General features: G+C 48.5%; 2 protein-coding genes across 9 annotated transcripts in view; both read left to right on the plus strand.

Annotated features, from left to right (window-relative positions):
* The window catches only part of PLEKHA4 (pleckstrin homology domain containing A4), a 44777-nt gene extending 31869 nt beyond the window's left edge, over positions 1-12908 (plus strand). For all 4 annotated transcript variants that reach the window (XM_081168296.1, XM_081168297.1, XM_081168298.1 and 1 more), the window contains 11 exons: positions 201-281; positions 395-544; positions 2452-2550; positions 3609-3711; positions 3846-3928; positions 4725-4838; positions 4943-5075; positions 6038-6093; positions 7601-7762; positions 8671-8839; positions 9169-12908. In XM_081168296.1, coding sequence (XP_081024422.1) covers positions 201-281; positions 395-544; positions 2452-2550; positions 3609-3711; positions 3846-3928; positions 4725-4838; positions 4943-5075; positions 6038-6093; positions 7601-7762; positions 8671-8839; positions 9169-9734 — 1716 coding nt within the window. In that variant the 3' untranslated portion in view covers positions 9735-12908. The remainder of the gene's footprint in view (positions 1-200; positions 282-394; positions 545-2451; positions 2551-3608; positions 3712-3845; positions 3929-4724; positions 4839-4942; positions 5076-6037; positions 6094-7600; positions 7763-8670; positions 8840-9168) is intronic.
* Positions 12909-14460: 1552 nt separating this feature from the next.
* Positions 14461-26667, plus strand: HSD17B14 (hydroxysteroid 17-beta dehydrogenase 14). Of its 5 annotated transcripts, none has more exons than XM_081168336.1 (9): positions 14461-14602; positions 16808-16852; positions 17756-17856; positions 18593-18659; positions 20363-20454; positions 21575-21679; positions 22454-22521; positions 23749-23845; positions 25220-26667. In XM_081168336.1, exons 1-9 carry the CDS (start codon positions 14476-14478, stop codon positions 25382-25384), a joined length of 867 nt encoding a protein of 288 aa, XP_081024462.1. In that variant the 5' UTR covers positions 14461-14475; the 3' UTR covers positions 25385-26667. The 5 variants fall into 5 exon arrangements, with proteins under 5 accessions (XP_081024462.1, XP_081024466.1, XP_081024465.1 ...); XM_081168340.1 differs by having other exon boundaries at positions 23724-23845; positions 25220-25357; XM_081168337.1 differs by having other exon boundaries at positions 14480-14615.
* Positions 26668-27463: the final 796 nt, after the last annotated feature.

A 27463-nucleotide genomic window follows, 5' to 3' on the forward strand; every position in this document is an offset into this window, starting at 1 on the left:
AAGAGCCTGCTGCAGCACTCTGACTGACGGGCGGGCTCTTCCTCGGACTCAACTCTCGGGCCCCGGACTCTTGGCCTGGCGCCCCTGAGAGCCTGGCTCTCTCACAAGTGGGTTTGCCTGCTTTTATAAAGCCATGGTTGTATGTGCCACAGCAGCTTCTGGTGGCTTCTCTTAGAATTCCACCCCCTCTCTCTTTCTAGGCTCTCTTGACAAAACTTTGTGGCCAGGACAAGGTGCTTCGTGGTCTTGAAGAGGACACTGCACAGCTCCGGGCTGAAAAGGTATGTCTTACTTTACCCTCATTTCCTCTTTCCCATACTCCTGCTATTGAACCGGCCATCTGATTTATTTCGGCTTAAGTTGAAATGGTTGGCCTCTTTTTTTTTTTTAACAGGAGCGGATTGAGAAAGCCTTGGAGGTGACACGCCTGAGGCTGGAGGAGTTTAAAGGCCAAGACGCCACGATGGAGAAAATCTGCTACCAGCAGAGGCAGCTGCAAGACGAACTGGTGCAAACCCGAGCTCGCCTCTGCGATCTAGCGCTGGTGAGCTGCTTTTATTCCCATGCGGGAGGCTGAGCTGAGAAAACACTGTACAGTGGTACCTCAGGTTAAGAACTTAATTCATTCTGGAGGTCTGTTCTTAACCTGAAACTGCTCTTAACCTGAAGCACCACTTTAGCTAATGGGGCCTCCTGCGGTTGCTGCGCCGCCGGAGCACAATTTCTGTTCTCATCCTGAAGCAAAGTTCTTAACCTGAGGTACTATTTCTGGGTTAGCGGAGTCTGTAACCTGAAGCGTATGTAACCCAAGGTACCACTGTAGCTAGGGGCAAAGGAAGGGGGGTGCGGTGGGGGTGGACTGCCCCGGGTGTCACCACTGAGGGGGGATGACAAAATGCCAGGCGGCACCACGGGGTCTGCAGCGCGCCCGAGCCACACATCTGTCCTGGGAGAGACACAGTGGCTTAGGCTCCACGCTGCCCAAACGGTCTGCCCACCGCCTCCCCCCTCAGCTGTAGGGCGGCTGAGTGGAGGAGGCAGACAGACTCCTCGGAGGCCCCACGGAGTGCCCTGCCCCAGCTGGCCCCACCCCTGGGCACACACGCCGCCCCAGGCGCTCAATCGGCTTGCTCTGCCGCTGACTGTAGCCATAACCCCTGAAGTTTAGGGTGAAGGGCTGTGCTGAGAGAGCGATGGGATGCTCACAGTAGCTGTGCAGTGACTAGTTCTCGGTTAAAAAGGTAAAGTGACACCTGACCATTAGGTCCAGTCATGACCGACTCTGGGGTTGCAGCACTCATCTCGCTTTATTGGCTGAGGGAGCCGGCGTACAGCTTCCAGGTCATGTGGCCAGCATGACTAAGCCGCTTCTGGCGAACCAGAGCAGCACACAGAAACGCCGTTTACCTTCCCGCCGGAGCGGTACCTATTTATCTATTTGCACTTTGACGTGCTTTTGAACTGCTAGGTTGGCAGGAGCAGGGACCGAGCAACAGGAGCTCACCCCATTGCGGGGATTCAAACCGCCAACCTTCTGATCAGCAAGTCCTAGGCCCTGTGGTTTAACCCACAATGCCACCCGCGTCCCAGTTCTCAGTTAGTTCTCGGTTAATACTACGGATCAGAGATGAAGCAGAGGCTCCTTTCGGTTCCCCATCAAAATTCCTCCAAGTTGCAGCAAAGCTCAATCTACTTAAATTTCCGCCTCTTACCTCCTTCGAAGCCAAATCGAGAATCTGGTCGCATGAGGAAGTCTCATACCCCAATTGCCTTGCTTACAGACTGATTGGACTTTTAAAACTTTTTTCCGCACATGAAGTTGACCCAGCGTAGAGCAGGGACTCCTGCCTTTGACACTAACTTTTTTCTTTCAAGCCCCTCAGCCACAATGCTCAGGCAACACCCTCCCACTGGGGATACACAGCAACATTTTGTTGCTTTCTATTCGACCAATGTTCAAAGGCGCAGGCCTGGTACTTAGAGGGCCAGAACCTCTGTGCACAAGTAGCAGCAGGCTTACAGAAACCCCCCAAGTTTACAGAAGTACAAAAAAACTTTGGGAGGGGGGAAACATAAATGCATATTGGGGGCACCCTCAAGATAACCCAACAAGGACTGAGAATGCCCAGTGGTCACTGACTGCTGAGTGACTATTGTTGTTGTAAGGGGGCAGTTGCACACAGAACGGTGGGTGGGAATGGATGGGAGCACTCCATACTGCAACATTTTGTTGCAGATCGTGTGTGTGTGTGTGTGTGTGTGTGTGTGTGTGTTTTCATAAAATATTAGGCAGGAGGCATTAAAAATAGCATCTTTCACCTGAAGTGGTATAGCCCACCCAGGATTCTACGACCTCATTCTGCAGCAGGGGTTTACCAGGCCTTATCTGCAGTGAATCGGCTCTTCATAAGGGATCTGGATAAGCCGCTGTTTTGTTCTTCCCCTACTCAGGACAGTGAACGAGCGTGGGAGGATTACGCCGCCTTGGAAAATGACCTGCAGATAGTGAAGGGCTCCTTGGAGCATATCCGGACTGTGGGGCACCCCCAGGTATGTGCTCCCCGTTTCCAAACCTCTCCCTACCACTTTTTTGTGGTACTTTGCAAGCATTCGGGCTGTGCATAGTTGCTGCAAAAAAGTGACATAACTCCAAATTCTGTACTCTGAGAAGTCAGGTTTTGTAATCTGAGGACTTTGTGCAAATAAATATAATTTTGTCACCGTGCATACATATAAAGCAGCAATCCCTCTTGCTGTTCTGGCTTCTGGGATAGCTGCACAGCCTGCATTCGCTCCATAAGACGCACACACATTTCCCCTTACTTTTTAGGAGGGGAAAAGTGAGTCTTATAGAGCAAAAAATACGGTATTTCTTTTTTTCTGCTGGGTGGGTAGGAAGATGAGCTGTCCACCAAATATTAAAGTCCTCCTCTTCTGACCTGTGGAAATCCACCTCAGTCTTCATCCCGGCCCTGTATTTTCTGGGATTCATGTCTATGTCTGCCGCTGCCACACAGGCTAAAAACTTATTCAATTTTTTAAAAAATAATAATAAAAGGCATTGATTCCGTGCTTCGTAAGTGCAACCTGCTCAGTAGTTGGTGAAATAATCCAACCCCAAAATGGTCTTCCTCAGAAATAAATGGCAAGGTTGAGATTGTGGAATCACTGCTAGATTGAGCTCATGGCTCTGATCTGGAGATAGTGTGGGTTGGGGGGGGGTGAGTGGAAACATGTTAGCCCAGGCCCACAGCTCAGAGCATCTGTTTTGCATGCACAAAGACCCAGGTTCTGCCCTTGGCATCTCCAGGTAGGACTAAGAAAAACCCCCACCTGAACCCTTGAAGTAAAGGAGAGATAGGGAGCTTCAAGCCAAACCTCTCTATCTATGACTCTTCCCCAGGCCACGCCTCCTCTCCCCAGGCCACACCCCTTACCAGACCTGCGTTGCTGAGCTGGGAATGGAAAAGTCCTCCCCCACCCCCCCATCCCCTGCCCTGGTGTCAACAATCCTGAGCTATGCAGGTGGATGGCTTGGTGCAAGGCAGCTTCCTATCTTTCCGCACTAATTCCTGTTGCCTCCACCTGTCTGATCCTTTCCTCCTTAGGACCAAGTAGCTGCCCAGCAAGATTTGTGGAGGATCCACGACATCCTGGCAGGACTGAGATCCAGCCCAGCCAACCACCACGCCCTAGAAAGCAGAAGATCAGGTGCTGAACACAATACTGTCCTGGGAGCTGGGAGCCGGAAGCCCAGGAGGAGGAGGAGGGAGGGAGGGGGGATATTTAGCAGGTGTTGCCCCTTATGAGTCCTCGTTTGTAACATCTGAACCTCTCCATTGCAGGTGTGTCTCCAGCTACCACCCCAACCCTGGATTCTCATCTGGGTCCAAACCACACACCCCAGCAGCTTTGTGCAGGAATGGAGGTATGGGGTTGGTCTCTGAGTTCAAATGGCACAGTGGCTTCACCATCGAGACCTTGGGCTTAAAGCACTTTGAAGTTAGGGGTTCTGTGTTTTAATTGTGGGTGTTTTTGTATTTCAATATTGGTGCCCCTGCTTTTGGTAAGCTACTTAGAAGCCTATTTGGGCATTAATCTCTCTGTGTGTGTGGGTGGGTGGGTGGGTGGGTGGGTGTTTATGTACTTACTCTATGGCTAGATAAATACAGTCATACCTCATGTTACGTTTGCTTCAGGTTGAGCGTTTTCAGGTTGCGTCCCGCGGTGACCCAGAAGTACTGGAAAGGGTTACTTCCAGGTTTCGCCGCTCGCGCATGCGCAGACACGCAAAGTGATGTAACGCACATGTGCAGAAGTGGCGAATTGCAGACGCACAGATGCGAGTTGCGTTCTTTTCAGGTTGTGAATGGGCCTCCGGAACGAATCCCGTTCACAACCAGAGGTACCACTGTAATATTTATTTCATGTACACAGCTTCATTGTAAAGACAAGCTCAAAGCAGTTTACAAAAATAGGAAAAGCAACTGACAACAACAATTTAAAACTTTCATAAGTTAAAATAGCCGTAGACTAAAAACGGACTTAAACTTGCATCAGCAATCTGGGTAGGCTTGTCTAAACAAGATTGTTTTTAGCAGGTGCTGAAAAGAGAATAGTGAAAGTACCCGCCTGATAGCTGTCTATCTATAACACACACGCACACAGGCAGACTCAGGATGCATCACTAATAATGTTCACTCTTTTTCTATGGGCGCCCGAAGGAGTTTGAATCGTCTCCTCCTCCCAAATCCACCCTGTCCTTCCACGAATCCACCACCAGCCACTTGCCAGCCACAGTGGGCCAGCTGGACAGCCCTCGGGCAGCGAATCCGCCTGTAAGTTTCTGCCCCAACAGCATCCTCAGTTCCCTCCTTGCAGCCATGCCCACTTTCTCTTGGCAGCGACTGAGGTTCACTGACGTTGTGTTCTTTGCCGGCAGAGTCCACCTGCTTCCTGCAGAGGGCAACAGGGGTCATCACGGCAGTCAGATGCCACCAGGCGGCCTCGATACAATTCCTCCGGCGAGCCCACAGAGTCCGAGAAAGTGAGGGCAAAGGATGTGGTTGGTCCAGGTGAGTGAGATGCGGGAGGAACATGGATTTACGTATAAGCTAAACAAGCTATAGCTTAGGGCCCCACTCTCTTGGGGGCCTCAAAAAATTTAAAGAAAAAAAATGGATGTACATTTCCAAAATATAAGATAAACAAACAAATAAAATAAAACCTACATACAGCAACAGTGTTTTGTGTTGTTTAGGCTCCTATGATGTAAGTAATGGGCCCCGCCTGCTAGCCTGCTCCCTAAAATATCACTGGTTTGCTGATGTCTAAAAATAGGGTGCCTACATTCTGCATGGACTGGTTGCATGGCAACAGGCTTTAGATACCTATTAGGTCCATAAATTACCACATAGCATATATTCAACACAAAAAACAGCAACAATTTGTTGTTTACAAAGGACAGCTGGACATATAAAGGGCCCCATTACCTTCAGTAGCCTCACCAAACCTAAATCTGGCCCTGCACACATACAAAGTGCCTTCTCGGGTCTCAAGTTTCAGTGTGGGTTGACTTGGGTAGTTGACATTTGCTTCTTAACCCAGGGTGTGTTTTGGGCACTTCTGGTTAGCAAGAAAGGCGGATCCCTTCATTCTTTTCACAGCTTTAGTTGTGAAACTTTGGATGCTTTAGTTGAGATTGGACTAGATGACCCTCTGTGTCCCTTCCAAATCTCCCGATTCTATAATTCTATGAACTCTTACTTCCCTTTTGAATTACCCACCCTTCCCTTTCCCCACCCACTTTCAGAGTGCTGCTTTCCCATTGGTCAAGCAAGGATTCCGCCATTGGTGCTTGCCATTGGTGGCTTAACCTGCCCTGATCTTGCCAGAGAGTGTGATGCATAAGAGCAGCCTTTCGAGTTGCGTTGAGGGCCTATCCCTGCCAGGACAGAGGTGGGAACTAGGAGAGAGAAGCAGAAAACTTGGTTCTGCATCCTCCGAATGAATGCTCTGTCTCCCTCCTCCTTTGCAGATCACGGGAGTCACATCAGCAAACTCTGTGAAGACACTGAGCACAGCATAATCAAGGTACGCAGAGGACACTCAGAATCATGGCAGCAGAAAATCTATGCATTGCAGGGGTGTCGTGCCCCTCCAGATCTTGTTGGACTACAACTCCCATCATCCCTGTTCATTGGCTGGGCTAGGCTGTCTGGAGTTGATGGAAGTTGGAGTCCAAGCACTTCTGGAGGGCACTGTGTTGGCTATCCCTGTTCTAGTGCACAACAGGGGAAAGGAAGGATTTGTTATATTACTTATTAATATGTTTATGCTCTGCTTTCCCTAAAAGGTTTGCAGTGGTTTGCATTGCAAAAAAAATACAATTTAAGCTTCGTGGCTCCTGTTGAAACTGGAGCGGCTAATCGACATCTTGCAGGTGGGTGGGTCTGATCCAGGCCCCCAAGCAATACCCCAGGCCTGACTCTTACCTATTTCAGCAGGCAGGAACCACCAGGGGAGAAGGCTCAGAGCCAGGGGATTAGCAGTGGGGTGGTGATGATGAGTGGGCAGAGGGAGAAGCCTAGGAAGAAGAGGCGGAGAGAAATTCAGAATCAGATGCTGAAGCGGGAGAGGAGTCCTGCTGTTGTAGAAGCCAGGGTGTCTCTTCCTCCTGCTGCAAAAAAACTTCCCTCCTCCCTGGTCTCCCAGAACCAGGAGAGGCATTAAGAAGGAAGAAGAGAGGTTGGCTTCATGCAGGCGCTGTCTCTGATTGCTTGGGGAAAGCCCTGGAGAGGAAGGAACTAATGGCTGGATGAGGTGGGGACTTTCACTCTCGGCAACTGACCAACAGGGGAGAAGCTGCTGTGATCATTAGGCCTGAGACTCAGGCAAGACTCGTGTTCTTCCTAATAAATAGTTAATTCCAACTTCAACGGTGTGATATACCGCCAGCTCGCTCCTGAGAATGGATAAGAAAGGAAGCCTCGAGGACTCTTGGGGTGTACCACGTACACTTCAGAGCCTGACCAGGATGGCAGGATGCCAGCGTGGCTGGACACTGGCAGTAGCATATAGGGAAGTTTTTAATATTTAATGCTGTATTGTTTTTAACACTTGATTGGGAGCCACCCAGAGTGGATGGGGAAACTCAGCCAGATGGGCAGGGTATAAATAATAAATTATTATTATTATTATTATTATTATTATTATTATTATTATTATTATTATTATTGGCAGTTGTTGAGAGCAAAATCCCATTTGTGGCAAAGGGAGGGACCCGGAGACCGGCGTTGTGTTCTGGTCTGACGCTGGATCCCACTCAGAAAGCAGCAAGGCTGCCAGACCACAGATAGCTCCCAGTGAGCAGCTTGCTCCGACAAAGGTTGGGAGCAGGCTGAGGCCTTGTGAGTCCAGCAGTCTGCTCAGGGGCCTGATCCTGACTCAGCTCCCTCCCGGTGCCCCTGCTGCCTCCGACTCCGGATCACTGCTAGATTCAGGGGTCATGAATCTCAGGGTCGTGAATGAGGTCAGGTATCATGAACGAGGGCCACTGGTCGGCAGCATCTCCTAACCCCTGATCTTGCGTCACGTCTAGGTCGTCCCCACAGAAGCGGTCGCCTCTCGCCGGCCTCGCATGAGTGCCCAGGAGCAGCTGGACCGGATGCAGCGGAACCAGGAGGCCAAAAGGAAATCGGAGGCCGCCCAGCCCAACGCTCTGGGCCACTGGCGAGACTCTCTCAAGCGCGGGTCCAGCCGGGTGGGTGAGAAGCCTTTCGGAGGGGGGCACCCTGCGCTCAGTGGGGAGGGGCCAAGAGGCAAGGGCGAGGTCTCAGCCATCTCCTACAGGGAGGCCCCACGTCCTTGACCCTGGATGTCTCGGGACAAGGGGTGGGGGTATGGTCAGAAGGATGGGTGTCTGGGGGGGGGAGGAGGGGAGGTGCATCCAGTGGGAAGTGCTTGAGGGGCTGGGTTCCTCATTTTTCCTGCCCAGGAACAGGTGGGTAATGTAGCTGGGAAACAGATACAGTGGTACCTCTGGTTACGTACTTAATTTATTCTGGAGGTCCGTTCTTAACCTGAAACTGTTCTTAACCTGAAGCACCACTTTAGCTAATGGGGCCTCCCACTGCCGCCGCACTGCGGCCGCACAATTTCTGTTCTCATCCTGAAGCAAAGTTCTTAACCTGAAGCACTATTTCTAGGTTAGCGGAGTCTGCAACCTGAAGCATATGTAACCTGAAGCATCTGTAACCTAAGGTACCACTGTATACCTTTGAGTTCTGTAAGAGGGAGAGGGAAATCTCATTGCAGCTGGAGCGTGGAATAGGAAAGCCAGGACTCCTGGGTTCGGGGGGGGGGGCTTGGAAGGGCTGGAGCTCCTCCGGCAATGGTGTGAGATGCCATGACTTTGGCTGAAGAAAGGCTGAAATCAGGGACTCCTGCCCTTTTATGCAGCAAAATGGGATTGTGTGTGTATGTGTTTTAGAAGAGTCATCCACATCTTTAATTAAAACCACAGGGAAGGCTATTATTTTCGTGGTGTGCTTAAGTTCCAATTTGGGTTGGTGAATGAGGGGACGTGCTCTGACCTAAGGGGGCCAGTGGGGACAGAACAGCCTTGTTCATGCCCCGTTCCCCTTCCCCGTGATTTAATCTCTCCTTCAGCCCCTCCCCAATACCCCCCCTGAGCCATCACCCAAGGAGGGCGTGCAAACTGGGGGACTCAAGCCTCCTCGGTGCCCCCCGACCCCTGAGTGGGAGCGACAGCGAGTAATCCAGCTCTCCTACGCCCTGGCGACAGAGGCTTCGCAGCAGCGGGGGAAGCGCATCGCAGGTACTAGGAGAGGCAGTGGTGGCTTTCCGGGGTCTGTGGGACGGGAGGGTCAGGTAGTCAGGGGGTGGGACTCAAATCTATTTGTCGGAAACATTTCTATTCTTTCTTTCTCAATTCTCAACCTCCCTCCCCCCCCCCACAAAAAACCCCCATCTTCCAGCTGCTGCTGGGCCTGATGGTGTCCCTCCCTTCTACTGGAACGCAACAACAGCAGCAAGTGCTAAGCAGCCCACTCTATAATATATATGCCAATATCTCCTGTTTGCTGTGCACAGAATTCACGTGTCCATGTGGTTGATGGGAATTCTTAATGTCGTCTTTCTCCCCAGGAAGGACCAGCTCTCACTCCTCCCTAGACGATATCCCTGTGTCCCATGAAAGCCAGAACCATCACGGCCTCCCCGGTGACAGCCCCTTCAAAGAGCCAGAGCTCCGTGGACCTCTGCTATCTGAGCATGACCAAACAGCTGCTCGGAACTCAAGCTGCCATGATAACTCCAGAACGGCGAATCAGGGGCCACTCCACGCAACCAATCGAGTGCCGGGTGCTTCAGAAGCATCCGATTGGCCGCCACCTCCTCTTCCCAAGGAGGCGGGCCATTTAAAGCCCAAGACTCTGCAGTTGGAGTCGCACCTGCTGGAACCAGCCAATGAAGAGCTGCCCCTGGTCAGTGATCCTCCCTGGGCGGCGCCTTTGCCTCAGCCAACCAGCCAGCACCTGTCTATCTCTAGAACAGCCAATTGGGCATCTGAGCAAAGCCTCATGGGCGGGCAGGGTGCAGCCAATGGTAGGTGCCTTAAGTGGAGAGGCGAGAGCCAGTCCCGCCATGTGGTGGCCTGCCTTGGCGAGACGGCGCAGCCTGTCAGGGTCACCCTGGTAAAATCCAGCTTTTAGCTCCAGAGGGTGGAGGACCAGGATTGAGGGGGTGGGGTGAGGAAGCCCTGCTGCCTGGCTCCATCTTTCTCTAACAAGGACAGGTCAGAAGAATAAGTTCAGTCCCATAGAGTTGGCAGGCTCAGAGCAACCGTTTCCATAGGAACATGAGAAGCTGCCTTATAACAAGTCATGCCATTGGTCCATCTAGCTCAGTACTGTCTACACTGTTTGGCATCGGCTCTCCTGCATTTCAGGCAGAGAGTCTTTGCCCGCCCTATCTGGAAATGACGAGGATTGAACCTGGAAACTTCTGCATAGAAAGCAGATGCTATACCACTTAGCTACGGCCCTTGCAAGTCTTCCACTCCTTTTTTTGTAACTCTCCAACCCTAGATAGCATCATAAAAAAAATTTTTTGTTATAAATCCCAGGGATCAGAACCGCAACACCGGCTCCCCCTGCTGAAAGCGCATGCACTCACACATATATGAACATGTTACACATGTCTTTGTGCACAAGGGCACGAGTCTGGCAAGATGCACTATTCCATCGCTATCACACTGACTTGCACACACAAGTTTAGGAGAGTATCTTTGACAGGGTTCATTGCTCTCGTCTCTTCCAACAACCTTTGCAGGATGAGGGTGGTGCGGGACTAATACAATGGCATGACTGTGGAAGCACAGCCGGGATATGGGGGTCCCAAATTCAAATCCCTGAGGTAGAGTGGCAGAGTTCTCAGTTGTTCCTAGTTTGCCTCCGGAAACCATGCCTGAGGTCAAACTGCTCACCCGGTCTCTACAATGAGTTGGTGGCAGAGATGCTTCCCTTAATGCTGTTCTGGACTACAGCTCCCATCCACCCCAGCAGCATGTTTCTGGCTGGGGTAGATGGGAATTGTAGTCCAAAACAGCTGGAGGGCATCAGGTTGGAGAATGCTGCTCTGGGACGTGGCGGGTGCAGATATTTATTTAGCTCTTCCCAGGGAGAAGGCCGGGGGTGGGGTGGGATTTTTCCTAAAGAAATGAAGCATCTGCGCTTACAGATGCATAACTGCTAGTTTATGATAGGAAACACATACTCAGGCACCCATATCCATTCATGCCCATCTTGACACCCTGTTTGCTCCCATCAGGGGAGCCAACTTGAATAAAATATTGTGGGGGCCCAGGTAAGCCCTGCCCCACATAATCGGTCAAATGATGCAATGCTCACACCATTTGAATGGGAATTGCCAATTAACTTTGTGGGGGCCTGGCCCCCTCAAATATTTTATCATGGGGTCTGAAGCCCCCACAGCTCCTAGGAGTGGGCTCCTATGGCTCCCACAGATTCACATCCACCCAAGCCCATTTCCTGAGGCACCCAATACGGCTAGAGTGCCTTGCTCCATGCAAATTCAGCTCTTCAGAAGTTACTGGCCTACAAAGATGCTTTAGGGTTCTTGCTCACAAACGCCTGTGGTCCTCATCAGTGCAGACTGATTGTCATCTTGAAAGAAAGACAACCAACTCTTTTCTTCCAGTTTACCTTTCCTAGTTGCCTGGAGGTTTTTAGTAATCGCCACAGGCGATCAGAGAAGGGGACCTGTAAAAGCCTGTGCAGTGCTTTTGCCTTTTGCAAGGCCAGTGAATTTAGAGGACAAGGTGAACATCTAGGCAGGCAGAGCAGCTCCCCCTGAAGGCGAGTAGGAAACACAGCCGGTTCATGGGTCTACTCTAGGGAAATCGGGTTTTCCAGCATTTATTAGGCTACATTTGCACAGGCCCTCCTTAAAGGCAGGTGTTCAGGGTTTCCTCTGCCCATGTTGTCTGTAAGAGGCTTTTTTAATGCTCCCAAGCCCTTAGGTTGTATATTAGGCCAGAGTTTGTTTTTTAAGAAAAAGCACATGCCAGCAATCTCCCCCCCCCCCGCAAATAGTGAATGCATCCTCTGCCTCTGGGTGATTCAAGTTCCTAGAATTGTACAATGTTGGGTGGGGAGAAATGAAGGTGTCTGTTGTTGGAATGTGTACATTAGGGGAAAAGAAGGGAAAACAGAACATGAATAGCTTTAAAAGAGGATCAGACAGATTCATAGAGGAGACAGCTTTCTTATGGCTACTAGCCATGACATCTAAGCTTTGCCTCCACAGTCAAAGACAGTGATACTTCTGAATGCCAATGGCTGGAAAGGGGGGGAGAGCGCTGTGTCTCTCACAGGCTTCTGGTTGGCCACTGTGAGAACAGGATGCTGAACTGGCTGGGACACTGGCCTGATCCAGCCGGGCTCTTCTCATGTATTTGTGGAAGGGGAGCGGTTGGCCGAAGGCAGTGATGTGAGAGGCACCGTGGAATGCCTATCCAAGCCAACACAGGGGGTGGCGTATGAAGGTTGAAAAATGCCCCCTTAAAACGAGGCCCTCACTTTTATGCCAGGGCAGCCAGGATTTGGCAAGGGTTAGGTAAGTGTGGCAGTGTGGGCTGCACAAAGCTAGGCAAGGGCACATCCTGGAACAAAATTGCTTGCTGGATAGGCAGAGAGAGAGAGAGAGAGATGCAGCTCAGAGGGAAAGGGAGAGTTGATTGGGCGAGGTGATGGGGGAAGGGGAAACTGCAAGGGAAGAAGAGGGGTTGTATCAGAGGAGAAACAGTGGGGAGAGGGACGCTGGCTGCTGCAGAATTTGGAAGGGGGGCAGGGGATTTCAGTTGCTGAGGTGCCCAGATAAGGTGCCCTGCCAATGCAGAACGGGTTAACTGGTGAATTGTAGCCCTAGTGCACAGGTCCATTGCTCTGCCAAGGTGCCCTGGCCCCAACACCAGCTCTGTTGCCAGGCTTGTAGCCCCACCAAGAAATGCAATCCGTAACGTTCCTGGATGGAGACTTTGGCATGGCGAATTAACAAGCGGAAACCCAAAATCAGGACTGCGAAAGCAAAACACCACAACCCTGGGCCTGCCCCGGGGAGCTCAAGGGACGCCGGAACGATGCAGCTTGAACGAGGGATCCCTGGGGTAACACACGCCTGCACGTCTGCCAAGGCAACATCTCAGCGCTTGGGGGGGGGGGGAGAGGATTCCCTCTATGAAGACTTGCTTCTCCCCCAAAGGAGGCAGCTTCCACCTCCCTTTGCATTTTAACACTAGCAGCTGCCTGCTCCCCATGTGTGAAAGATTCCAGTTCGTATACTCAATAAAAGATTAACACGATATACATCCCGGAGTCTGCCTGACATATTTATTCCAAGGCTACCATGCTGAAATTCACTTTGAGCAATAATGTAAATACAGAGGAGTGACGGATGCAGAGCAGGGACAGGGAACCTGTGGCCAGATGGACTACAACTCCCAGCATCCCTGGGCTTAGTTTTTATGGATTATTGAAACTGCCAGCCCTCCAGGTGTAGTAGAGCTACAACTCCCCATCAGCACCAGCCAGCACAGCCAATGGGCACACCCCTGCAACACTGATCTGTTAAGGGGCAGGAGGGGGTCCTGCAGGGAACTTGTGGGTGTTCCTTTTCCATTGAAAATCCTGGGCCTGTGACTGAAAACAAGCAACAGAGCTAAGCACCTCTTTAACCTGGCATACCAGGCAGTGTTCTGGTCAGCCATTTGGTGCGTCAGAGGGGCGAAGGAAGCAGGCCATTAGAGGGTGCAGGCCATTAGAGGGTGCGTTTCAACCACAAAACAATTGTGATCTGCATTCGGGATGTAATGGGGCAGTTAGGCATGACTGTTCTTTCAGTGGCCATTTGCGCCTGCGAAACGTAACCAGTTCATATCCTGCTGATATCCTGTAATTTTCCATACTGCAAGCCTCCTGCTTTTTGTCATCTTTTTTGGTCTTGCTTCTGCTGTACTATAGCAGAAGAGTGCCCCTCCCGCTTCAGCCATGAAACTCACCAGGTGACCTTGGGCCAGTTCCTGCCTCATAGCCCAGCCCACCTCACAAGGTTGTTGTGAGGATAAAATAGGCAAGCAGGAAACCACCTTGGAGAAAAGGTGAGGAAAAGAAAACAGATGCTTACTAGATTAGCCTAGCCCCTGCGCAAGGATGTCACACAAATCCGTGAAGCGTCCCATAATTTAAAAAAGAATAGAATAGGAGAAAAGGTAAAAAACAGAAAAATGGATTGATATATGGGTGGTCCAGTATGGATCCACTAACGCCCTGTACATCCATAATAATACACCTGCAAAAAAAAGATACATTATTGTATATTCTACCAAACAAGATGCTGCCTGACCCTGTTCACGTTTACTTGGAAGCAGGGCCAGATTTAGGTTTGATGAAGCTCTAAGCTACTGAAGGTAATGGGGCACTTTATATGTCCAGCTGTCCTTTGTAAACAACAAATTGTCGCTGTTTTTTGTGTTGAATATATGCTATACGGGGATTTATTATTGTTAGGTTATAAGTAAATCCGGCACTGCTTGGAAGTAAAAAGTGTTGTTTAGAATCACAACCGTGGACAGTGAACCTGGATTTTACGCCTGCTTGCTCCAAAGTGAAGTCAATTGCACTTGCAACCCTGATTGCACTTACCTGGGAGTAAGCCCTACTGAATTCAATTAAGCTTACTTTTGTGTAGACCCTGGTACATTGCAGTCCTAGCTCTCGTAACTATGTACATAGGATTGCAACCTTAAACGCACACCCCCCCCACACACAAACATAGGAAATGAACGCTTATTTAGGAGTTTGAGTAAGCTTGCGCAGGATCGCGCTGCACCGAACACGAAAACGAAACGCAGGGGCAAGGACTGCATTTCCCAGCATGCCCGGAGACACAGAGCATGCGCAATGGGCGAAAACACATGTTGCAGCGTCCGCGTCCAAAGTTCAGCTGGATGTTCGTGATTTGGAGGAGCCGCGGCAACATCTGGAATGGCAACTGGGCTGCGGTACCCGGGCAAGGTCGTCATAGTAACGGGGGGCACGCGGGGTATTGGCGAAGGCATCGTGAGAGAATTTGGTGAGGGTGGAGGGAACCGGGGGGCGGTTGGGGTTTGGGGCAAAGGAGTTTCTACAAATAAGTGCCGGGGCTCAAATATGCCAGGAAGGCTGGCCTGGAAACCTTGTTCCCCAATCTGTATGTGTTGAGATCGGAGAGGGACTGGATGAAGTTGCTTCTGATAGGAATGTTCTCTGCACGAGTTCAGAGGCGATGCTGACGTTATTGCAAAACCGAAACTTTTGGGACATAGTTGAGGCAGGGCAAAGAACAACATAGTTGAGGCAGGGCAAAGAACATTACCCTTCTCTGTAATGTTGTTGTTTTTTTACTGCATGGGTCAGTGTTGAGCCCTTGAACTGAAAACAGGAACTGGTGCCCGGACATGAGCTCTTCTTTTTCAGAAATGGGGAGGTGGGGGAAAGGGGAACGTGTTATTGAAGCAATTTCAGTCTCCCTACCAGGAAATGCAGGGCATGCTGACTTTGCCGTGAAGCTCTTAAAGTGGAAAAGAGGAATCTGTAGCCCCTCCAGATGTCACAGAACTACATTTTCCATTATCCCTGGTCATTACTGGTGGGGGCCTCTCCACCCCTGTGTTAAAGGCACAAAGTTCTGCCTTTGTGGCTTTAGGTAGAGAATCTTCCTCCTAATTTTGCCCTCTCACATGTTGGGCTGACAAAATACGCATATTTCAAAGAACAAGGTGGACATCTTTTTCTGGCAGGATTTCTGTACATATGTGCCCTAACAGCTTTAGTATTAATATTCACTTGCAGCTTCTCTAAAGGTTGGTAGGCTTTTTGCTGGAGGGGAAGTAAGTGTGGAATGCAAACAGGGAACAAAAGGAGTGATTAAATTAAGAGTTTGTGACAGGTAGGCATGCAACTGACCTTCTTTCGCATCCCCTTTTTGGGGATAGGCATATGTTGAATATCTGCTTGTCACTAAAGGCAGGGAGTCTCTGGCAGGATGCAGAAAGACAGGAATCTGAGTTCCAAATAGGTTCATATATTTCGTGGCCAGTCATCAGTAGTGCAGTACTTGAAGGCGTTTGTGATGCATGCGGAAGGTCCAGTTTCTGTCTTCCCAGTTCAGGCTTGGAAAGACCCCTGTCTGTCAGCTGGTGTAGGTCAGTGGTTCTCAAAGGGTGTGGCGGGGAGAATGACAAGTGTGACAGGAAGATGCAAGGACAAAGAAACGTTGAAGCATTTCAGTATAGTGTAATACAGTCGTATCTTGGCTTTCGAACAGAATGCATTCCAGAAGTCAGTTCGACTTCAGAAATGTTTGGAAACTAAAGCGCAGCTTCCGATTGGCTGCAGGAGCATCCTGCAGCCAATCGTAAGCTGTGGAAGCCGCACTGGACGTTTGGCTTCCGAGGAAAAGTTAGCAAATTTGAACACCTACTTCCGGGTTTGTGGCGTTCGAATTCCAAGTTGTTTGTGAACTAAGCTGTTCGAAAACCAAGGTACAACTGCATAGTATAGCATAGTATAGTATCAAAATATTATTTTTGGGGTACACAACCAGAAATAGTGTCTTTTCAAGAGCATTGGTTACACTTCTACAGTTCTCCGCAACATATTGTTGTGACAGGGATTTTCAACTCTGACAAATTTGAAAGATCAGAAAAGAGAAAGATTTATTTGTGTTGATGAGGAGATGATAGTTTATTTGTCTCAAATTAGACCTGATATAAATGAGAAGATTACCTGGCAAAAGCAAGCTCACTCCTCTCATTAGGCTTGTATTATACATACTTAAGGTACATATCAAAGAGGCTTGTTTATAATTATATTTTGGGGATGAGTCATATTTTTTTTGCAGCTGAATTTATACTTTCTAGATGCCCCATGTCCTAAAGTATTTTATTCTATGTTATAAATTATGCACTGCTAGGAGTTGTTTCTTTTTCCCCCCAATGTATTTCTTGTAAATTAAAAAATTGATGTGGCGTGAACAAATTTTTATTCTGTAAGTCTGGCCCAGAGAAAAAAAGTTTGAGAACCTCTGCTATAAACAATGGACCCAAGGGTCTGACTCTGGGATGATTTCTATGCTCCTGAGCAAGTGAGTTGCGTGCATGTCTCAGAATTGGACCTCTGGGATATTTTACCCTGCATTCATTTCTTCCCCTAACTTTCCTTCCCAGTTCGCCATGGAGCCAAAGTAGTCTTCTGTGCCCCAGGATCTGAAGGTGAGGCTTGGAAATCTTTCATTACCCCCACTCATTGTTAAAGGGCCCCCTCGGTCTCTCACTCCCAATACTGTACATGTATCCAAATCGGTTTGGCTAATGCAAAGGAGATATGCAAGGTTAAGACAGCAGAGGGCAGCAAAATGTCCCAAGAAAGTTGAGAAAGAAAAGCATGGCTGGAAAAAACAGTCCCGTTTTGTGGCAGAGGTAGATATTCTGCAGGTGCAGTCTTACAAAAGATGCAGTGATGAAGCTGCACCTTTGAATTTCTGTCTGTCAAGTAGGTGTCAAATTGTATAAAGAGCCCTGCCAGGAAAAGGGGGGAACCTAATTTTGCCTGCATACTTGCTGCAAAAGCAAACATACACACTGCACTCCAAGCGACAATATACAGCCCTGCTCTCTTTCTTTCCTCCTGGAGATTTTCTTCATTTAGGAAAAAGGTGTGTGTTTGGTCCTGAAAACTAGCAACTTGTGCGGTGGCCTTTTTGTGCGAGGATTTAAAACCTGGGTCATGCCACTAGGGCAGCCTTTCTTCGCTCTTGTTACAGTCTGGGCCAGTTGCAACACCAGCCACTCAGAGTTGCTGGGAGACCCCCAGTCCCATCACAGAGTTACAGTTTCCATAGTGGTTTGACAGTCAGTCCCTCTTCTCAGGGAGCTCTGGGAATTGTAGCTCTGGGAGGGGAATGGGGGGGGGCACCTCCTAACAATTCTTGGCACCCATAACAAATAATGTTTCTCAGGGTGCTTTGGGAGAAGCTGTGGCAGTTTGAAGTGGCTTCATAGGACTTTGTGGGTCCACTGGCTGGGGAGAACTTTGTTCTCTGTGTGTCCTTCCTTTCTCTTCTGCTCCACAGTAACTCTGCTAAGTTGTGACTGAGCTTTTATATTTTCCTGCAGGGGAAAGGGGAAAAGTTATTGAAAAGGAGCTGAATGATTCTGCAGGGCCTGGGGAAGGTCACTTTGAGGTCTGCGATGTCCTTCGTGAAACAGACATTAAGGTAAGCTGAAACTGTGGAGGAAGAAGAGTATTAAATTGGGGAAGTTTCTCAGGCACCTCCAAGACCAGCTTTTCCTTTGCTGAACAGGTTGCGAAAGCCCTCCCCCAAATTCCAGCTCTCTGTTATTTAAATTTTCTGCCTTTAGGGACATTCCTCTTGCTGTCTGTGTCTGACCTTTTCCCACAGATCCAGAATAATTTCCCTGTTATTTGCTAAGTGCTTTCCTCACCAAAGTGACCCAAAGCGCTGTAACATTAAAGCCAATGTTGATACATGTCTTAAATAAATACTGCACTAATGCATGCTACACTGTGTTTAAAAGCTTACCCTTATAGTAACAAATGTGATAAAAATGAAAGGCAGAAGTCACCCGAATGTGACTGCTGAATAGAGCAAACACATTTCCAATAGTTAGAGAAGCAATTGCCAAATAAAGTAATTTAATATAAAGCACCTTCTGTTTCAGCCTTTAAATACCTGCTGAAAACTGGTCTATTCCACCAGGCTTATGCAGGCAACTAAGAACACATCTTTCCATAACCATTAGTTGATGATCTCTGATTTTAAACATCTATGTGTTTTCATTAGCTATAAATATTACTCTACACAGTTATGAGATTTATGGCTATAGCGGCATAGCTCCTCACTCTCGTTCAAGTAGCTGAATGTTCTAAAATTGTAAAGTTTTTTTTTGTTCTTTTTCCCGCGGCAATTATATTCATGCCCCTCCTTGCAGACTTTGGTTTCTGTGACCGTAGAACTTTACGGACAGCTTGACTGCCTGGTGAACAATGCTGGAGGCCGTGAGTTGTTTCCAAAATTTTGGGGGGCGTGGGAAGAATCGGGATGGTTGTCTCCTGGGAGGTGGGGCCTTCTTTGATTAATCAACGATGACAATATGGCCACGAGGACTGGGAACCTCGGAGGAAAGACAGCTTTGTGGTTGTCTTTTTACAAAGCCAAAGAGAATTATTGGATTATTGTAACTCGCTCTACGTGGGGCTGCCCTTGAGACTGACCCAGAAACTCCAGCGGGTGCAGAATGCCGCAGCAAGACTCCTTACGGGGTCCTCACTGCGAGATCACATTCACCCGGTGCTATACCAGCTGCACTGGCTCCCGGTGGAGTACAGGATCAGGTTTAAGGTGCTGGTTTTAACCTTTAAAGCCCTATACGGCCTAGGACCCTCGTACCTACAGGACCGCCTCTCCTGGTATGTCCCACGGAGGAACTTACGGTCTTCAAACAAAAACATCTTGGAGGTCCCAGGCAGTGGCGTAGCGTGGGTTGTCAGCACCCGGGGCAAGGCAAGTAATTTGCGCCCCCTAACCTGTGGATTTGCACCCCCTAACCCTAACCCCCAGATGTTGCGGCCGGTGCGGCCGGCCCCCCCTGCACCCCCCACGCTACGCTACTGGTCCCAGGCCACAGAGAGGTTAGGCTGGCCTCAACCAGAACCAGGGCTTTTTCGGCTGTGGCTCCAATCTGGTGGAACGCTCTGTCACAAGAGACTAGGGCCCTGCGGGACTTGACATCTTTCTGCAGGGCCTGCAAGACAGAGCTGTTCCACCAGGCCTTTGGCCAGGACACAGCCTGGCTCCTTCCTTTGGCAATCTTCACAGAACTCTAGCCCAATAGTTGCCATCAATTTGATTTGAATTAATTTTATAATGAAATGGTTTTAGAATGTTGTATTATTTTATTGTTGTTAGCCACCCTGAGCTCGGCTTCGACTGGGGAGGGCGGGATATAAATAAAAAATTATTATTATTATTATTTATTAAAACCAATCACAGTGAATGTCTGTGTTTCTTTGACAGTTTAGGACTGGGGAGGAGAACTTATGGGCTGTTTTCTTGAAAGTTGGTGGAAGCCTATTGAGATGGAGGGGGCAGGGAGACATGGGAAGGGGGGGGCAAAGCCCTCTGCAAACTGCATTCAGACCCCTGGCAACAGGATAGCAGAAAGAGAGCGTAGAGGAGTTACAGGGGAAAAGGGAGTGGTGGCCCAGCTTTTCACCAACTCTGGCCTCCAACAGATTACCACTGAGTGAATGCATGCCCTTCCCTGGTGTAGGGCATTCTAAGCACTTCATATGAGTTATTCCATCAGCTCCAAGGCTTACTATTATCCCCATTTTGCAGATGGAGGACTGAGGTTGAGGGAGGGAGGGAGTTGCTTGCTTAAGGCTGCTCTTGGAAAGGAGTGAGGAGGGTTCAGCCTATGGGAACTTTTTGTCTCCTAGCTGCTCTGTTCCACAAACTGCCTTTCGTTTCTGGGATTAAGCTCTGACCCATGAATATCCTTGCAGGTGTTGTACCTTTTATGTCAAGGAGCAAAACCTAAGCCCTTATTGGAAAGGAAGCAAAACGAATTAGGATACTTTTCATTGGGGGGAGGGACACACAACTCTCATTTTCATATCTGATATTGGATCTGTAATATTTACATCCCCTCTAAGATGGTTTAGGAACGACAATGAATGTTGAGTCTTCTTGCAAACAGATCCTCCTGACCAAACCATAGATGACGTGTCTGCACAGGAGTTCCGCAGCCTCATGGACCTCAATGTGGTGAGCTGCTTCTTAGCCACCAAGGTGAGCGATTCCAGTTTTGTACTTGGGATACTGCCTTTATACCAAGCCAGGCCACTGGTCCATCTGGCTGAGAATTATCTGTACTGAATGTTCTGAAATTGCAGAGATATTTTTTTTTGGGGGGGGGGGTCTCTTTCCACCTTGCATGAAATCTTGTCTTTTTATATCACTGTTTCTCTAGCGGTGGCTATACTCCTTAGGACTGGTAGGGGTAGAAGGCAGGGACACATGGGCACTTCTCCACCATACATTTAAAGCCCTGTGATGCCACTTTAGACAGTCATGGCTTCCCCCAAAGAATCATGGGAACTGCAAGTTGTTACAGGTGCTGAGAGTCGTTAGGAGACTCATCTTCCCCTCCTACAGTTCCCAGCGCTCCCTGGAAAGAGGGCTTGATTGTTAAACCACTCTCAAAGAAACCAGCTTTAATCCCTGGCCTCTCCTGTTGAAGTAATAATTATAATATAATAATAATTTATTATTTATACCCTGCCCATCTGGCTGGGTTTCCCCAGCCACTCTGAGTGGCTCCCAACAGAGGACTAAAAACAGAATAAAACTTCAAACATTAAAAACTTCCCTAAGCAGGACTGCCTTCATATGTCTTCTAAAAGTAAGGTAGTTTTTTATTTCCTTGACATCTGATGGGAGAGCGTTCCACAGGGCGGGTGCCACTACCGAGAAGGCCCTCTGCCTGGTAATATTGGGTAGGCCTCCTGGGAAAGTCCTTCAGTCATAGGAGACCAAGCGTGTCCTCCAGATGTCGATGGACTACAACTCCCATCATCTGTGCCTGTTGCTTGCTGGGGTTGAGTCCACAAAATCTGGAGGTGACATTGTTTACTCCTGGAGTCAAGACCATTAATCTTAAGCTGGTGGGTCATGGACTCTACAATGTGGGGATCTAAGATGATCTAAAGTGGGTTGCAACAGCAGCACTTACCAGCAAACAAACACATAATGAGAACAGTTCGGAAGTGGGTTCCTAAATGCATGTTTGGGTTAAGGGTGGGTCCCAGCTGAGCAACTTCTGGAGTAGACTATACTGTGCTAGATAGATCAATGGTCTGGCTCCATTCAAGGCAGCTTCATCTGTTGGGATCTTTCCTCTTGCGAGCAGGCCGCCTTGCCTCACCTCCGCAAAACGAAAGGGAACATCATCAACATCGCCAGCCTTGTTGGGCTCATTGGACAGAAGTATGCGGTGCCATATGTTGCAACCAAGGTAATCCAGAGCAACACCTAGAACTTGGATTCAGGTGCCCATCCTTCCCACCCTCCCCTTCTGGTTGTAAAGATTGGGCCACCAACTTTTGTTTACAAGCATCTGCTTCTGTGCTCTTAATCACAAGGGATAATCCCAAATGATAGTGCCTGCCTTTGTGCCATTGAAAATCCACTTTCTGATTTCCACATATCCAGCTGCTGTTTAACGACACAGGAGCAAGTCAGCTTTCCCCACCCTGGTCAGTTGGCAATTCTGTCTAAACCTGTGTGTGTGTGTGTGTGTGTGTGTGTGTGTGTGTGTATTTGCTTACCATGTCCAAAACAAATTGACTAGCTTTATTACACCAGGCTTAAACCTCCCTGGAACACAAATGACCAGTGCAGTTTTTTCGTTTTTTTAAAAAACAGAATTCCATAATTTAACTAAGGGCTCTTCTGTCTTTCAACCTATTCAGTTTTGGATTAGCCTCTTGTGGTTGTTGTAATTCAGTGGGATTACTTATTTGCAACATCATTAAAATAAAAAAGTCACCCAAGATGGGAGCAAAGCAGTAAGAAATCATTGGCCTGTTATTTGGGTTGCCAACTTTTAATTGTCGACTCCTCCTTTCGTGCCATTTGCCAGAGGAACGCAAGGGACATTGTCAATTTACATGCCAAGAAAAGCTTCAGATTGTTTTCTGTACAGCAAGATGCTGTCAGAGGCTGTGCCATTTCCTCCTCCCCTCTGGTCCGTTGGTAACCCTCCCTATTAATGCCTCTGACTTTGCAGGGTGCTGTTACTGCGATGACAAAAGCTATGGCCATCGACGAGAGCAAACATGGTGTCCGAGTCAACAGGTACTGTAGTGGCAGCTGGCAGTGAAGCTCTGTTGTGCACGAGGCCTTCCAGGGCGATCAGCTTTCCTGCTTCCATGTGTGCAGGGTGTTTGTTTTGGACACCTTTTCAAACAAAAGTATGGGAAGTGTAGAGGAGCTCCAAAAGGATTTTGCACACAAAGTTCTAAAAGGATCCCTCCGGACTTGGTGAATGGGCAAATGGCAAATGTGGTTCAGTGTTAGCAAGTGTGATGTGATGCACACATTGGGGCAAAATATACAGTGGTGCCCCGCAAGATGAATGCCTCGCAAGACGAAAAACTCGCTAGACGAAAGAGTTTTCCGTTTTGGAGGTGCTTCGCAAAAAGAATTTCCTATGGGCTTGCTTCGCAAGACAACAATGTCTTGCGAGTTCCTGCTGGTTTTTTTTTCCTCCCCCCCCCTTTTTCTAAGCCGCTAATCCGCTTATCAGCTGATCCGATCAGCAGATAAGCCGCTAAAAGCCGCTAATAGCGCTAATCCGCTAATCCTTCAATGGGCTTGCTTCGCAAGACGAAAAAACCGCTAGACAAAGAGAATCACAGAACGGATTCTTTTTGTCTTGCGAGGCACCACTGTATCCTAACTTCACATCTGAACTGGCAGGTGGCTTGACCAGGAAATAGTGGATAATGGTGGATGCCTCAGTGAGGATGTCAACCCAGTGTGTACAGGGATGCTAGAACGATTGAAATCTAGACATGATTTAACAAAGGCAGGTGTTACCCTGGCCATATCTGCAGTCTCCAGGAATGGATGTAGCTGGAGCACAACTTATTTATTGGCAGGACATTAGCAACCAAGCATAAGATCTCACTGTGAATTATAATTATAAATTACTTTATATACCACCTTTGTCTTCCAAGGAGCTCATGGTAGTGTACGTGGTCTCCCCCCCTCCCCATTTTATTCTCACAACAACCCTGTGAGGAAGGTTAGGTTGAGAACTGGCGACTGGCCCAAGGTCACCCAGCGAGCTTCATGGCTGCGTGGGGATTTGAACCCTGGTCTTCCAGGTCCTAATCTAACCACTGGCTCTCTGTGAATCAAATTTAAAGTCGATATGGGAGTTTCTACTTCTGGAAATAACAAAGAGGGGATATCTTTCCTCACTAATTTTGAAATGGATCTGCTCTATTTTCCTTGCTTTCTACCCCTCCACCCCCCTCTTTTTTTAAAAAAAGAAACCCCCAACTATTTGAATTCCAGCATCTCACCTGGCAATATCTGGACTCCTATGTGGGAGAAGCTTGCAAGCCAGACAGCTGACCCAGAAGCAACGATCCAGGAAGGCATAGATGCTCAGGCAAGTGCATTGTGAGGAAACAGGCCTGGTGTAGCTAAAGGGAAAAGGTTCCATCCTACAAAGGGGGGGGGGGCTGTGTAGCTGTTGTAAACAAAAATTGCCCTTTTCCCTTATGGGGTATCCCAGAGCCCATATAGAGTCCTTACATAGGTTCCCTATTGGTAGGAGAGAATAACAGAGGCCAACCAGAGAATATTGAGAAGCAAAGCAACTAGTAAGCTTGATCTTTATTGATCTGTTGCAACAGGGTGCTCCCCTCACCCGCAGGAGAGGAAGAGGAACCCAGAAAATTGGCGTGCAAGGCCTTATAAAGACTTTTGAAATTGCCACCCTGTAGATGAAGACCACCCCCAGAAACATCATACATACATCACAGAAGGGGTGTAACCTAAGACCACCCCTCAGATACATTACACCTGCATCACAGAAAAGGCGGTCTAAACAGAAATTTGAATGTTGTTTTTCTCCTGTCGTTGTTTATCTCCTGTCTCGCAGGTTATTTGATTGGATTGCTGGGGTAGCCTGGCCAGTCTTTCGTAATGATAAATACTTAGTTCCTGGGCCGTGTTACAGGCTCACACCCTATTAAAACACAGACATACCCTTAAGACAGGATTTGTGAAGGAAAAGACAACGGGGAGGCTTTTCCATTTTCCTTTGACCTTGCAGAGAAAACATTTGGTCAGTTTGGGACAGTTAGGGAATCAAAATGGTTCCAGGTCGGTCTTCCTGTGCTGATCTATGTATGTGCTTGGTTGGTACAAACCTTACGAACATTTAACATATATCTAAGACCTCAAAATTCCTATCACATAGCCAACACTGGGGGGGGGGGGAATATGGCCAGACCTCTGCACCAAGGAAGCCCTGATCCTGCAACCTCCCGAAAGTGTGCAAATTAATGACATTTGTATATATGAGCTACTTCTGCATAGATCCGGTGTCAGGAACCTGTGGCACTCCAGGTGTAGCTAAACTACCACTCCCATCACCCCTAGCCATTGGCCATGCTTGCTGGGCCTGATGGGAGTTGTAGTTCAGCAACATGCGGCAGGCCGAAGACCACCCACCCCTGGCGTGGCTGCCAATTTTTCTGTTTGGTTATGGGAAAAGCCAAAGTGTCATGCAAAGCATTGGACGTCTCACTAATCAGCTTCTTAGCCTGACCTCTTAACTTTTGAGATCTCATAGATTTATGGACTAGAAACTTGTTTTGGTGTTTTTTTTAACTGAGTCTCAGGGGCTAGAAACTTGTGTCTTCTTTAAACTGAACGCTAAGAGTATGAAGTAAAAGCACCAGGTAGGAGGAATGGGCTGTGCACACTCATAATATAAGGTGCAAAATACTGATTTCCCTCTCAACTGTATTTGCAGCTTTTGGGAAGAATGGGGACCCCAGCAGAATGTGCTGCAGCTGCTCTGTACCTCGCTTCGGAGGCCACCTTCTGCACTGGCATCAACCTGGTGCTTAGTGGTGGAGCTGAACTTGGATACACACAGAAGAGCCACAGAGAGCTGAATCCCAGCTTGGAAGACTAGTTGGAGTCAGCAAGAAAAGCACAAATGACTTCAGTGGTTACCCGGTAGTTGATAAGGTGGGCTGATAAGAACAGCTGCAGCTCCAGTGTTGATTTTACTCAAGCCATCCTTTCAAAAAGACAGAACGTCCGCAGGATAGCGACTATGTTTTTATCTGTCTTAACCAAAACAGTAAGAGCCCTGTGGCACATTTAAAGACTTAGCAAATCTAGATATGCCCCAGGGATGAAGGGGATTCTTCTCCACACACACACACACACACACACACACACACACACACACACACAGCACACTAGTCTCTGACAATTGTTTAGCAAGCAGAAAGGCAACAGCTGAAGCTTTTCCAGTACAGTGGTACCTCGGGTTACATATGCTTCAGGTTGCATACGCTTCAGGTTACAGACTCCGCTAACCCAGAAATAGTACCTCGGGTTAAGAACTTTACCTCAGGATGAGAACAGAAATCATGCTCCGGCGGTGCGGCGGCAGCAGGAGGCCCCATTAGCTAAAGTGGTACCACAGGTTAAGAACAGTTTCAGGTTAAGAACGGACCTCCAGAACGAATTAAGTACTTAACCCGAGGTACCACTGTACTTTTATGTTCCCACGTAGGACAGGAGGAAGGGGACCTCTGGCCCACAACTCAATTATGGCCTGCAAGGCTGTTTTCCCCAAACTAAACCCACCTGTCCCAAACCTGACCCCATTTGTGATGTCAATTGTGGGGCAGGCAGAGGCATCGCTGGATCGGCTGTGAGATCCAGATTCACACAGCCAGTCCTTGTAGAAAGCAAGTTTGAAGTCGCTGCCCATCTTGAGCCTGAAGATAAGCAGTGCTTTGAAGCCCCGTGATGTAATTGTGACATCAGGCATTTGACAGGTGGGTAGTGCACCCACCTGCCTATCAAATTTGGTCCTTTGAAGACTAGGGGAGAAAAGGATCTGGCCCACTGGACCAGTGAATAACCCTGTTTGCCATGGAGCTAAAGGCATAGGAGCATAGTCAGAAGAACGGTGGCAACCCAGTCCTTAATATTGCTTTACATGTTCTAGGCCTTAATACTGAAAACAGGTTCTACAGCTTAGCCCCAAGGAGTTCCTAGATAACACCATAGGCCTGTTTGTCATGCAAATATGCTCAAGGTCAGCTGGACCTTGAAGCTGAACATGTGGCGGTGAAGATTTTGTTATATTTAACATGTGCCTTTTGATCAGTGACCATGGAAATTCTTATCCTGAATCTGTTTGTTAAATAAATACGTCAGAAAAGACTGCCTTAAAAATGTGATGCCTCATTGGGCTTTAATGCTGTTGGCCGACGAAGATTATCATCTAAAAAAAAGCACTACCCCACCTGATTTCTCCAATAAATTGACGAGCTTATGGGGCTTGTCCCCTGCAGCTTTTATCCTCACAACCATCCTGTGAAATCAGCCAGTCCTTGTGTCCACAGTGCTTTAAAATGATTCGAGTCGGAGAACCCACCCAAAGGAGTTGGGCCTCCTGGTCAGAGACTAGATTCTGCAGCCTCGTTCCCACTTTTGCACCTTTCCAGTGGCGTAGCGTGGGGGGTGCAGGGGGGGCGGCCACACTGGGCGCAACATCTGGGGGTTAGGGGGCACAAATCCACGGGTTAGGGGGCGCAAATTACTTGCCTTGCCCCGGGTGCTGACAACCCACGCTACGCCACTGCACCTTACCCAGGTTTCTGTTCTGTTCCTCTAACTCTGTTCAAATGGCATGTGGGTAGATTGATTGTATCTGTTTGCAAAGAGAACTTCCAGCATGACCATCTGATCAGGGGTGAGGTGGGCTGGGGGTGGAATGCCCTGACTTGCACCTGTTCCTTTAGGAATAGCTTGATTTGCAGAAATCAGCCACTGAATGTGCTCATGGCCATGAGATAAAAAACCCTGCCTATTAATTGTAGGAGTACCCTCCTTTTTAAAACACACACACACAGCCAGATCTCCATGATGGGCAGTATATATACTATCTAAATAGGGCTATTTTGTGGTTGTGTTTAACCCTTTGAAAAGGATCTTTGGCATATCTTTGCTCCAACTGAGGCTGACCGTG

Source organism: Podarcis bocagei, assembly GCF_964188305.1.
Source record: "Podarcis bocagei genome assembly, chromosome: 13".
NCBI classification, from domain to species: domain Eukaryota; kingdom Metazoa; phylum Chordata; class Lepidosauria; order Squamata; family Lacertidae; genus Podarcis; species Podarcis bocagei.